The sequence below is a fragment of the Monodelphis domestica genome, chromosome 6, assembly GCF_027887165.1.
Source record: "Monodelphis domestica isolate mMonDom1 chromosome 6, mMonDom1.pri, whole genome shotgun sequence".
NCBI lineage: Eukaryota > Metazoa > Chordata > Mammalia > Didelphimorphia > Didelphidae > Monodelphis > Monodelphis domestica.
In genome coordinates this window covers 4,597,450-4,610,116 of record NC_077232.1, presented here as the reverse complement: position 1 = coordinate 4,610,116, position 12,667 = coordinate 4,597,450, and the positions used below count along the sequence as shown (strand labels likewise).

General features: G+C 51.5%; 1 protein-coding gene across 1 annotated transcript; it reads left to right on the top strand.

The window, feature by feature from the left end:
* The first annotated feature begins 6,786 nt into the window (after positions 1-6,786).
* On the top strand, positions 6,787-7,034 carry SMIM38 (small integral membrane protein 38). Its single transcript, XM_056801175.1, has one exon. The coding sequence runs from the start codon at positions 6,891-6,893 to the stop codon at positions 7,032-7,034; it is 144 nt and encodes a 47-aa protein (XP_056657153.1). The 5' UTR covers positions 6,787-6,890.
* Positions 7,035-12,667: the final 5,633 nt, after the last annotated feature.

Genomic DNA, 12,667 nt, shown 5'->3' with positions numbered 1-12,667 from the left:
AATCGCCGAATCCTCATCAACCCTGCCTTCCTGCCTCTCTTGGGACTGACTTTGTTTTAAATTTTGGTGTCACAGGTGACGCAGTAGAGAAGAACGGAGTTCAAATCTGGCTTCAGACACGGACCACCCGTGTGACCCTGGGTAAGTCACTTCATCCCGTTTGCCTCAGTTTCCTCATCTGGAAAATGAGCCGGAGAAGGAAATGGCAAACCATTCCAGAGTCTTTGCCACGCAAACCCCAAATGGGGGCCCACAAAAAGTGAGACACAACCGAAAAATAACGGAACAAGTGAGAGTATTCAGAGTTGGAAGGGGCCTTAGAGGTCACAGAGCCACATGGATCTCTTCATTTTACAGACAGAGAAACTGAGGCCCAGTTCTCTTCCCCAGAGAAGGAAGGGCCTTGGCGAAAGGCACAGGGATAGTAAGTAGCAGGACTGAGCTGCAAACTCAGGACGGAGAATCATGGGATGGTGGGGTTAGATCTAGAAAGAACCCCGAAGGGCCTGTGGTTCCCCTGCCTCATTTTATTTCATTTTATTTATTTATTTTTTAAACCCTCACCTTCCATTTTGGAGGCAACAAGGCAGAAGAGTGGTAAGGGCTGGGCCATGGGGGTCAAGTGACTTGCCCAGGGTCACCCAGCTGGGAAGTGTCTGAGGGCCAGATTTGAACCCAGGACCTCCTGTCTCTAGGTCTGGCTCTCCATCCACTGAGCCACCCAGCTGCCCCTTCCTGCCAGGGAAGGAGACAGACCCGTAGTCACACCAATAGTAAGGGGGACTGGTGTGGAATTTGAACCCAGGTCCTTTGCCTTTCCCAGAAATGAGCCAGCAGTTGCGAGTGTGTCCCGTCTGCCCTCCAATGAAATGAAGGGGCTCCTCATTACTCACGGTCCAATGAGGAAAACGCCGCTTGCTCCAAGCTGTTTACGGCGTAGTTTGTGGAGGGTTAATTACTCGGGGCTCTGAGTGGCGTCCAGAGAGTACAAAAGGCACCGGCGAGCGGGCAGGAGCCGGGGCCAGCGAGCGGCCGCAGCCAGCTGCCTCCTTTGTCCGCGCCACCCACATTACCGAGGGGGCCACCGCCTCGGGAGGCGGGGTGAGGGCGGCACCGGGGAAGGAGATGCTCTCTGCAGCCGGGCGCTGTAGGAGGAAGGAGATGCCCGGCGGAACTTGGCAACCCTGCCCCCCCCGCCTCCCCCCCCCAGCGCCCCCCCCCCCGGGGGATTGGCTTCAGCGCCGGCCATGGGGTCCAAAGCTCTGATGGGACCGAGGCCAGCTGCCCCTTGGGCCAGTGGCGGGCGGGGAGCACCCAGAGAAGCAAATGACTTGTTTGGGGTCACCTAAGTCATCCCTGGTGGAACCTGGATTCCAAGCGAAGTCCAAAGCCTGGGTTCTTTCCAGACCGTGGGCAGCCTCTGAGGCCCCAAGACTCTGAGAGAAGGGAGAGAAGGCCAGGGAAAGTCTGAGATCTGGACTCAGGGAGTCGTGGGTTCAAATTCTGTTTCAGACTGTTTACTCTCTGGGTGACCCTGGGCAAGTCACTGGCCAAAGCCTCGCCAAAGAGCAGGAGGTGGGGCCCTGGGGGCCGACTTCCTCCGAGATCCCAAGCAATGGGGAAGGACAGTGGGAGAGGCTGCTGGCCAGGCCACCAACATGTGGTCTGGGCAGGGAGATCTCTGAAGCCTCCTCACCTCTGCCAAGGTGGCCATTGCCAGCCTTGCCAGGATCTAGCCCACTCTGGAAATGACGAAATGGGGAGGTTGGATTAAATAGGTCCTGAGGCTCCTCCAGGCTTCACATTCACTGTTCTGATGTTCATTCTCCCTCGTCAGTGTTCTATGTTCTAAAGCCCCTCTCAGCTCAGGTGTTCTGTGTTCTGTGTTCTAATACCCCTCTCAGCTCTGATATTCTGTGTTCTATGTTCTAAAGTTCCTCTCAGCTCAGGTGTTCTGTGTTCTGTGTTCTAAAGCCCCTCTCAGCTCAGGTGTTCTGTGTTCTATGTTCTAAAGTCCTTCCCAGCTCTGATGTTCTGTGTTCTATGTTCTAAAGCCCTCTCAGCTCAGGTGTTCTGTGTTCTATGTTCTAAAGTCCTTCCCAGCTCTGATGTTCTGTGTTCTATGTTCTAAAGCCCCTCTCAGCTCAGGTGTTCTGTGTTCTGTGTTCTAATACCCCTCTCAGCTCTGATATTCTGTGTTCTATGTTCTAAAGTTCTTCTCAGCTCAGGTGTTCTGTGTTCTGTGTTCTAAAGCCCCTCTCAGCTCTGATGTCCTCTGTTCTATGTTCTAAAGTCCTTCCCAGCTCTGATGTTCTGTGTTCTGTGTTCTAAAGCCCCTCTCAGCTCAGGTGTTCTGTGTTCTGTGTTCTAAAGCCCATCTCAGCTCTGATGTCCTCTGTTCTATGTTCTAAAGTTCCTCTCAGCTCAGGTGTTCTGTGTTCTGTGTTCTAAAGCCCCTCTCAGCTCTGATGTCCTCTGTTCTATGTTCTAAAGTCCTTCCCAGCTCTGATGTTCTGTGTTCTGTGTTCTAAAGCCCCTCTCAGCTCAGGTGTTCTGTGTTCTGTGTTCTAAAGCCCATCTCAGCTCTGATGTCCTCTGTTCTATGTTCTAAAGTTCCTCTCAGCTCAGGTGTTCTGTGTTCTATGTTCTATAGCCCCTCTCAGCTCAGGTTTTCTGTGTTCTAAAGTCCCTCTCAGCTCTGATGTTCTGTGTTCTGTATTCTAATACCCCTCTCAGCTCTGATATTCTGTGTTCTATGTTCTAAAGTTCCTCTCAGCTCAGGTATTCTGTGTTCTGTGTTCTAAAGCCCTTTTCAGCTCAGGTGTTCTATGTTCTGTGTTCTGTGTTCTATGTTCTAAAGTCCCTCTCAGCTCAGGTGTTCTGTGTTCTGTGTTCTAAAGCCCCTCTCAGCTCAGGTGTTCTGTGTTCTGTGTTCTAATACCCTCTCAGCTCAGGTGTTCTGTGTTCTAAAGCCCCTCTCAGTTCTGATGTTCTGTGTTCTAAAGCCCCTCTCAGCTCAGGTGTTCTGTGTTCTATGTTCTAAAGTCCCTCTCAGCTCAGGTGTTCTGTGTTCTGTGTTCTAATACCCCTCTCAGCTCAGGTGTTCTGTGTTCTGTGTTCTAATACCCCTCTCAGCCCTGATGTTCTGTGTTCTATGTTCTAAAGTTCCTCTCAGCTCAGGTATTCTGTGTTCTGTGTTCTAAAGCCCTTTTCAGCTCAGGTGTTCTATGTTCTGTGTTCTGTGTTCTATGTTCTAAAGTCCCTCTCAGCTCAGGTGTTCTGTGTTCTGTGTTCTAAAGCCCCTCTCAGCTCAGGTGTTCTGTGTTCTGTGTTCTAATACCCCTCTCAGCTCAGGTGTTCTGTGTTCTAAAGCCCTCTCAGTTCTGATGTTCTGTGTTCTAAAGCCCCTCTCAGCTCAGGTGTTCTGTGTTCTATGTTCTAAAGTCCCTCTCAGCTCAGGTGTTCTGTGTTCTGTGTTCTAATACCCCTCTCAGCTCAGGTGTTCTGTGTTCTGTGTTCTAATACCCCTCTCAGCCCTGATGTTCTGTGTTCTATGTTCTAAAGTTCCTCTCAGCTCAGGTGTTCTGTGTTCTGTGTTCTAAAGCCCCTCTCAGCTCAGGTGTTCTGTGTTCTGTATACTAAAGCCCCTCTCAGCTCTGATGTTCTGTGTTCTATGTTCTAATACTCTCTCAGCTCAGGTGTTCTGTGTTCTGTGTTCTAATACCCCTCTCAGCTCAGGTGTTCTATGTTCTAAAGTTCCTCTCAGCTCAGGTGTTCTGTGTTCTATGTTCTAAAGTTCCTCTCAGCTCAGGTGTTCTGTGTTCTATGTTCTAAAGTTCCTCTCAGCTCAGGTGTTCTGTGTTCTGTGTTCTAAAGCCCCTCTCAGCTCAGGTGTTCTGTGTTCTGTATACTAAAGCCCCTCTCAGCTCTGATGTTCTGTGTTCTATGTTCTAATACTCCTCTCAGCTCAGGTGTTCTGTGTTCTGTGTTCTAATACCCCTCTCAGCTCAGGTGTTCTATGTTCTAAAGTTCCCTCTCAGCTCAGGTGTTCTGTGTTCTATGTTCTAAAGTTCCTCTCAGCTCAGGTGTTCTGTGTTCTATGTTCTAAAGCCCCTCTCAGCTCTGATGTTCTGTGTTCTATGTTCTAATACTCCTCTCAGCTCAGGTGTTCTGTGTTCTGTGTTCTAAAGTCCCTCTCAGCTCAGGTGTTCGGTGTTCTGTGTTCTAATACCCCTCTCAGCTCAGGTGTTCTGTGTTCTATGTTCTAAAGTCCCTCTCAGTTCAGCTGTTCTGTGTTCTAAAGCCCCTCTCAGCTCTGATGTTCTGTGTTCTAAAGCCCCTCTCAGCTCTGATGGTCTGTGTTCTAAAGTCCTTCCCAGCTCTGATGTTCTGTGTTCTCTGTTCTAAAGCCCCTCTCAGCTCAGGTGTTCTCTGTTCTAAAGCCCCTCTCAGCTCTGATGTTCTGTGTTCTGTGTACTAAAGTCATTCCCAGCTCAGGTGTTCTGTGTTCTGTGTTCTAAAGTTCCTCTCAGCTCAGGTGTTCTGTGTTCTATGTTCTAAAGTCCCTCTCAGCTCTGATGTTCTGTGTTCTGTGTTCTAAAGCCCCTCTCAGCTCTGATGTTCTGTGTTATATGTTCTAATACTCCTCTCAGCTCAGGTGTTCTGTGTTCTGTGTTCTAATACCCCTCTCAGCTCAGGTGTTCTGTGTTCTAAAGCCCCTCTCAGCTCAGGTGTTCTGTGTTCTATGTTCTAAAGCCCCTCTCAGTTCAGCTGTTCTGTGTTCTAAAGCCCCTCTCAGCTCTGATGTTCTGTGTTCTAAAGCCCCTCTCAGCTCTGATGGTCTGTGTTCTAAAGTCCTTCCCAGATCTGATGTTCTGTGTTCTATGTTCTAAAGCCCCTCTCAGCTCAGGTGTTCTGTGTTCTAAAGCCCCTCTCAGCTCAGGTGTTCTGTGTGTTCTAAAGCCCCTCTCAGCTCTGATGTTCTATGTTCTGTGTACTAAAGTCATTCCCAGCTCTGATGTTCTATGTTCTAAAGCCCCTCTCAGCTCAGGTGTTCTGTGTTCTAAAGCCCCTCTCAGTTCTGATGTTCTGTGTTCTAAAGTCACTCTCAGCTCTGATGTTCTGTGTTCTAAAGCCCCTCTCAGTTCTGATGTTCTGTGTTCTATGTTCTAAAGCCCCTCTCAGCTCAGGTGTTCTGTGTTCTGTGTTTTAAAGCCCCTCTCAGCTCAGGTGTTCTGTGTTCTAAAGCCCCTCTCAGCTCAGATGGTCTGTGCTCAATGTTCTAAAGCCCCTCTCAGCTCTGATGTTTTTTTTTTCTATGTTCTAAAGCCTCTCTCAGCTCTGATGTTCTATGTTCTAAAGTCCCTCTCAGCTCTGATGTTCTGTGTACTAAAGTCCTTCCCAGCTCTGATGTTCTGTGTTCTAAAGCCCTCTCAGCTCTGATGTTCTATGTTCTATGTTCTAAAGCCCCTCTCAGCTCTGATGTTCTGTGTACTAAAGTCCTTCCCAGCTCTGATGTTCGGTGTTCTGTGTTCTAAAGCCCCTCTCAGCTCCGGTGTTCTGTGTTCTAACATCCTTCCATCTCTGACATTCGGTGTCCTATATTCCAAGGTCTGGCAGTCTATGTTCTAATGTCACCATTTTGGGGGTGATGGAGACCTTTGGGCCATGGGCTGTTCCCACCCCGTTTTCTTTCCCTGGTGTAGACCTGCTGGCCCCGCAGAGTTTCCAAGTGTGCCCCTCCCGGGCAGCATGCTCTGAGCAGCCCCTGTCTGTGTGGCCCTTTTCTGGGACAGGCTGAAGGGGACATTTGCAGCCTGGATTGGGGGTGGCCGCCCGGGCTTCCCTGTTCTGATTCTGTTTTCTCATGTGCCCCCCTTTCCCTTTTCATCTCTTCCCCTTCTCTGGCCTCCTCCCCCCCCCCCCCCCCCATTCCATCTCCAGGCCTGCTGCCTCCGGAGGCCGCTGGACAGCGCCGCCACTCTTGAAGTGCTAGCTAATTGGGGGAAGAAAGACTGCGATTGTCTGTCCGCCCGAGCTGGACAGGCCCGCATGGGCTGCTGAAAGGGCCCAGAGGAGGTGCCTGCCTGCCTGTGCCCAGCAGCTGCTGCGGAGATGTGGGGGGATTACGTCAGCACCTCCGAAAAGAGGGAAAGAGACACAGAGAGAGACTGAGGGAGACTGTGTGTGTGTGTGTGTGTGTGTGTGTGAGAGAGAGAGAGAGAGAGAGAGAGAGAGAGAGAGAGAGAGAGAGAGAGAGAGAGAGAGAGAGAGAGAGAGAGGGGAGGGAGAGAGAGAGGGAGGGAGAGAGGGAGGAGGGAGAGAGACAGAGAGGGGAGAGAGAGGGAGGGAGGAGGGAGGCAGCCAGCAAGAGCCTGGAGCAAGCCGAATCTACTGAGGGGTCCCCCCACCCCGCAAAGCCTCCCAACAATGCTGTCATTGTCAAGTACAAAGAGTTGGTAATTCTTAATGAATAGTCCATGGGGCCTCTTGACTAAATAGTGCGTTCCATGGCCCAAATCTGTCAGCTGGAGGCTTCTCCCGCCCTGGCGAGTGAGTGAGTGGCACGGCCGGCCGGGAATGCAGCAGGACCCAGGCAGCTGGCAGGACAGCCCTGGGCAAGCAGACCTTGGGGACCTGGTCTCCGAAGCATAGGAAGTCGGGCCTTCAAAGGCCTCTGTGGGCCATCCCCTTGCCCCGGAGAGGGGGAACTCGAGGTCAGAGAAGGAAAGGGACTTGCCAGAGGTCACACAGCTAGCTGGTCTACGGCTTGCTCTTTCCACTGTCCGGCCGTGCCCTTGTTCTTTCGCTGCACCGATTCTCAGCCTAATCTCTGTTTTCCTTTCCCTCCCCTCTTCCCCTCCTCTTCTTCCTTCTTCCCAATCAAAGCCATGAGTTCGAATGTGGGTTCTGACCCCCTGATGGTTTTGTTGGTAATAATCATACTAGCACGTTTCATCCTTTGGTCCTGTCTCAGGACTTTTATTGATTATCGACTGGCCCGGAGGCAGCCCAGCAAACCCAAGCAGGACTAGCGTTCCCAGCGGGCCGGTCTGGGTCTTGCCCAGAAATGGGGAGTCCCGGGCTCTGAGGGATCCAGGGTGAAAGGAGCCTTCTCAGAGCTCCTGTCCTGGGAATGACCCCAGCTTCCATCTCCAGCAGGAGAAGCAAGTTCAGGAATAGAGGATTCCTTATCTCCTTGGGGACAGCCAATCCGGAGATGGTCCTGAAGAAGGTCTTCCTTTCTGTTGTGTTCGACCATGTTCCCTGAGCTGATGTGGAAACGTAGCCTTGGAGTTCTACCTGGAAGGGGTGGCAGGGAGGGAGGGACCGAGAGAGCCAAGGTGGGTAGGGCAGGCAGTACAGGTAGGGAAGGGAGGGCAGGGAGGGGGGTAGAGTAGGGAGGGCAAGTAACAGCTTTCTTTTCAAAAGATCTTGGGGCCCAATATCTAGAGTGGTCCTCAGACCACAGAGAGTCAATCAGTTGGACAATGAGCATTTATTAAGCACCTACTATGTACAAGACCCTGCTAAGCATGAGAAATACAAGAAAGTCAAAAGGCTGTCCCTACTTTCAAGGAACTCCTAGTCTAAAAGGGAGACACTATTCAAACAACTATGTGCAAAGAGCTACATGCAAAATAAATTGTCAGTAACCCACAGAGGAAGGTACTAGAATGAAGAGGGGCTGGGAAGGGCTTCCTGAAGAAGGCTGAACTTCAGCTGGGCCTTGAAGGAATCCAGGCAAGGCAGGAGGTCGAAAGGCAGGGAGGACTTTTAGGCATGAGGGCCAGCCAGTGAAAATGCCAAGAGCCAGTTGTGCTGCTATCTTGTTTGAAGAACAGCAAGGAGGCGAGCATCATCAGACTGTAGAGTAAGGGGGTAGTGGTGTGGGGTATTGGAAGATTGGCACCAGCTCCCTCACTTGCTACATCCTCAGCAATCTGTTGGTATTTGATTAGAACCCAGGGTTACTCCTAGCCAAAATGAAGCATTTTGGGGTGGACATATTCAGTATGAAGGCTGGAAGCACTACAGAAGCAGAAAAAGACTCATTTTACCAACACTCCGTGGCATACATCTTGATGAAACTCTCTATTTAACACTTTGATGGCCTTGGATACTTACTAGATGTGTGACGCTGGTCAAGTCACTTAACTTCAGTTCTAGTTCCTCAACTATAAAATGGGGGTCATAACAGCACAGAGTTGTTGTGAGGATCAAATGAGATAATAGTTATATAATTATAATAAATAATGATTCCCTCTCTTTATACATTCTGTTTGGATTTATAAAAGGGAAATGAAAAACGGGAGGGACATCACCAAAAAAGAAAATTATATACATTGTTGTGACTGGCTAAAGTTACATGTTCACTTAAGAGGGATTTACATAAACCAGTGCCATTTCATTTCTTGTAATATGAACTGAATGTTGGAAAAGTCACATGTCCTTCAAGTAGTCCCATTGTTAAAGAATCTAAATAGGTGAATGACTGTCTTCCACATGGAGACATATCCCTAAACTTCCTTGTCCACTTGTTCCCCCATTCTTCAGCTTTCAAGAATCAAAGATTCCATGTGTGTTGCTGCTCCATCCTCTTGTGAACAATAGGTGTGAACAGCTGTGGCCAAAAATGATTCAGCTTTGGGTGGCTGGTCTTTTGGTGATGGATCTCTCCATACCAACTGAGGCTGGGCTTTGGCTAGAGACCACACTGGGTCAGGACCCCAAATCTTCCCAGTTTGATGGGACCTGCCAGAGTTTGTGCACTCTTGGCAGAGCCTTAGAGAGCCCATGGAAACTCCCATGTCATGGTAATCTATTAGGGAACAATTAGTGGATGATACTTTTGTTATAAAAGGCTAATTGTTGTGCTTAAATCAGTAGAGTTATTTTAGCATTTCAAAGTTGAAATAAGTGGTGGTTATCTCTATGTGACTTGAATGTTTGTGAAACATTTTATAAATGGTTATCTCATTCTAGACTGAGATTTATAAATATCTTACAACCTTGTGAACTAGGAACTACTAGTATTGTGATCTCCATTTTACAGATGAGGAAACTAAGGCTTAAAAGGGTGTAGTGACTTATCCAAGGTGATATCGCTTAGGAGTATTGATGAAGGGATTCGAATTGTCTTTTCTGACTCCAAGTTTAGGTGTCTAGTCCCTACCCCATGCTGCCTTTCAATTCAATGTTATTAAGCAGTGATGAAAATTTCCCTTGGTTGCTGGTTTCTTCTTAGTCCTCAAATTATCTCGTATCTACTTATCTACGAATATCTTGCATCCCTCCACTGGAATTTTTTGTCTTGATTGTCTGAACTTTTATGACTCTAGAAGACAGAGTAAGGCTGAAAACTGCACAGACTTCTCTTACTTAAATCCAATTCATGGGCAAGTCAAGACGTTGCCCCATGAGGTTATTGGTCCTCTTCTAAAAATGAGAGATGAGCAACCAATCTATTAGATTGTAAGCTCCTTGAGGGCAGGATCTGGTCTTTGCTGTGTCTCTGAGTATCTTTAGTGCCTAAAAGAGGTCCACAGAATTATTATTAAGCACCTACTATGTGCCTGGTACTGTGTTAATCCCTGAGGATATAACTCAATGCCCCCAAGGAGCTTGCAATCTAATGGAAGAGACAACATGGAAGCAACTATATACAAAGTTTGCCATTTATAGGATAACTAGGAACTAGTGAACAGACGGAAGGCACTGGAATTAAGGGGGCTGAGGGAAGTAGAAGGTGGGATTTTAGTCGGGGCTTAAAGGAAGTCAGGGAGGCCAGTCCTCAGAGCAGAGGAGAGAGAACATTCCAGGCATGGAAGACAACGAGAAAGCTGAGAGATGGAGTGCCTCAACATCGATGGGCATGTGTGGGGGAGTGAGGTGTAAGAAGACTAGACAGGTAGGAGGGGGGTAGGTAATGGAGGGCTCCTTGTACAAAGTAGGTGCTTAATAAATGTTTATTAAGGGAGATTGGTTTGGAATTGGTTTCAGTGATGAGGGTAGATGGTGTAGACTAGAAGAGAGGCAGATCAGGGATGAGAGAGACACAAGAAATGCTAGCTTAGGGCAAACTCTGGGTTAAGAAGAACAAATCAAATCCCTCTTCTGACCCTGACTCATGTCCCAAGTTCTCTCCTCCAGGCTAAACCTCTCCAGTTCCTTCTCTTGGAGCCTCATATGGCTTGAACCCCCAACTCCTCCCCATCCTGACTGCCTTCCTCTTGGTGCTTTCCTGATTATCAGTGAACTCCCCCCTGCTCCCTTTTCTCCCCCTAAACACTTTTACCTTCCATCTTAATACTGGTTATTAGTTCCAAGGCAGAAGATCGGTAAGGGCTTGGCAATGGGGGTCAAGTGACTTGCCCAGGGTCACCCAGCCAGGAAGTATCTGAGATCAGATTTGAACCCAGGACCTCCCCTCTCCCAATCCACTGAGCCACCCAGCTGCCCTCTTGGCTCACTTTTTAAGGACTGGGTTTCCCATCTCACCCAAGCTAGAGAGCCGGGGCAACTCCTATCCATTGTCACCTAACTGAGCCCAGGTCTGGTACTCTGTCCAGCACACTGTGTTCTCTCTGTGGCAGAGCCCTGCTCCTCGCACACATGTTAAACTGACTCCCATTGACCCTGGGCAGCCGGCTGCATCACTCCATTGAGGGGAAGGCGGGCACAGTTTAGGGACTTTGGGGGGAGAGTCCCACCTCGCTTGCCCTCAGAAGCTCGGTGTGCCCGCCTTCTCGTAGCCTAGGGAGCCAGTGTAGACGCGCCTTTGCTCCCGCCCCTCGAGCCCTCTGCACTCAGGCCATGGGGGTGGCCCTCTCATGGGGACCCCCAAGCGATGGGCGAGAATCCCACGAATCCCAGGGGGACCAAACCTCCCTGACCCAGAATCCTCTGGGGAGCGTCGGCAGCCTTTCCGCGCCTCGGGAGCCAAGGAGGGCCCCTCCCCTTCCCCTTCCTCTTTGGAGAGGCTGAGCCGCGCTTTAATGAGGAAGCCTGAAGCCTGGGCACAGCTGAGGCTGGGCAGAGCCTGGCAGCCGGGCAGAGGGGGCGGGAAACGCTGCGCCACCTTCAATATGTCATTCTTCTCCAGAGAGCTCGGAAGTGACATCGTCCGGCCTGGCCTCGGCTCTGAAGAAGGGCCAGTGTTCCGCTGCTGCCGCTGGCCCGGCCCGCCGGACGTCGAGCCTTTCTTCGGGGCAGACACAGCCGTGTGTGTCTCGGGGGCTGCGGATGTCAGAGAGGAGCCCCGGCCCTCCCTGGGCCATCCACAGAAGCCTCCATTGATGGCGGCTCTGCCCAGAGCGTGACTCACCCCCGGCTTCTAAAAATAAAATCCGTTAAGTCATGACACGGAGAATTTCCTTTTTAAGCCAAGCGCTCTGTCGAGGGATACACAGGCGGCTGCTGCTGCAGGGAGGGCCCCGAGGCCCGGCCCCTGGGTGCGGGATCGGGGCGCCCTCCTCACACGGGGCCATCCGGGCCCTGGAGGGGGCGGCCCTGCCTTGGTCCTTCCTGCGGGCACCTCTGAAGGCCGGCGCGGGACGCATCCTGGTTCTTTCAGGGTAGCTCAAGGACCCGGCGAGGCCCAAACCCCCAAACCTCCAAACCCCAACTCCCAAACCCCAAACTCCCAGACCCCCAAACCCCAGACCCCCAAACCACAAACCCCAGACCCCCCAAACCCCCAAACCCCAAACCCCCAAACCCCAGACCCCCCAAACCACAAACCCCAGACCCCCAAACCACAAAACCCAACCCCCAAACCCCCAAACCCCAGACCCCCCAAACCACAAACCCAGACCCACAAACCCCAAACCCCAGACCCCCCAAGCCACAAACCCAGACCCCCAAACCCCCAAACTCCAAACCCCAGACCCCCCAAACCACAAACCCAGACCCCCAAACCCCCAAACCCCAAACCCCAGACCCCCCAAACCACAAACCCAGACCCCCAAACCCCCAAACCCCAAACCCCAGACCCCCCAAACCACAAACCCCCAAAACCCAAAACCCCAAACCCCGCAGCAGAAAGTCTGCCCGGGTTGCTGAATAGAGAGTGAAGCTGCGCTTCTACAAGCCGGATGGATTCCACAAGCTGTCGGCCAGTTGTTTGGGCTTTGTTGTGACCCCGGCTTGGACAGGCGTATGATTTATCGGTTCCCCGGGTCACGTCCTCCAGGCAGCCCCCCTGGAGCCCCTCCGACTTCCTTTCTCCCAGCTGGCGGGCTGATCATGTGGGCAGGTCTGGCCTCGGCAGCTTCTGAGGACCCGAGTGAGTTACGGCTCCAGGCCTGGGGTGGACACGTGGGCCGGAAAGAGAAGGGCCTCAATGGCTCGGGCCTGGCTGCCGGCCCAGGGTCTGGACATGGCGATGGGGAGGGGGATGCCCGCCGACGTCCGAGGCTGCCGGAGAAGCAAAACAAGAGCGCCCCCGGCCCCCGGCTAGGCTGTTCGCCTCGGAGGCCCCCGGCCCACACTCCTGCCTCGGTGTCTTCTCATCAGCAGGTGACCCAACGCTGTGAGAGCCGCCCCCTTTCTGCCCTCCATCAATGCCCCCCTTTCTGCCCTCCATCAATGCCCCCCTTTCTGCCCTCCATCAATGCCCCCCTTTCTGCCCTCCATCGATGCCCCCTTTCTGCCCTCCATCGATGCC

Bases quoted from the DNA above. Each gene is read 5' to 3' on its own strand.
- SMIM38 (XM_056801175.1), top strand. From the start codon at position 6,891: ATGAGTTCGAATGTGGGTTCTGACCCCCTGATGGTTTTGTTGGTAATA.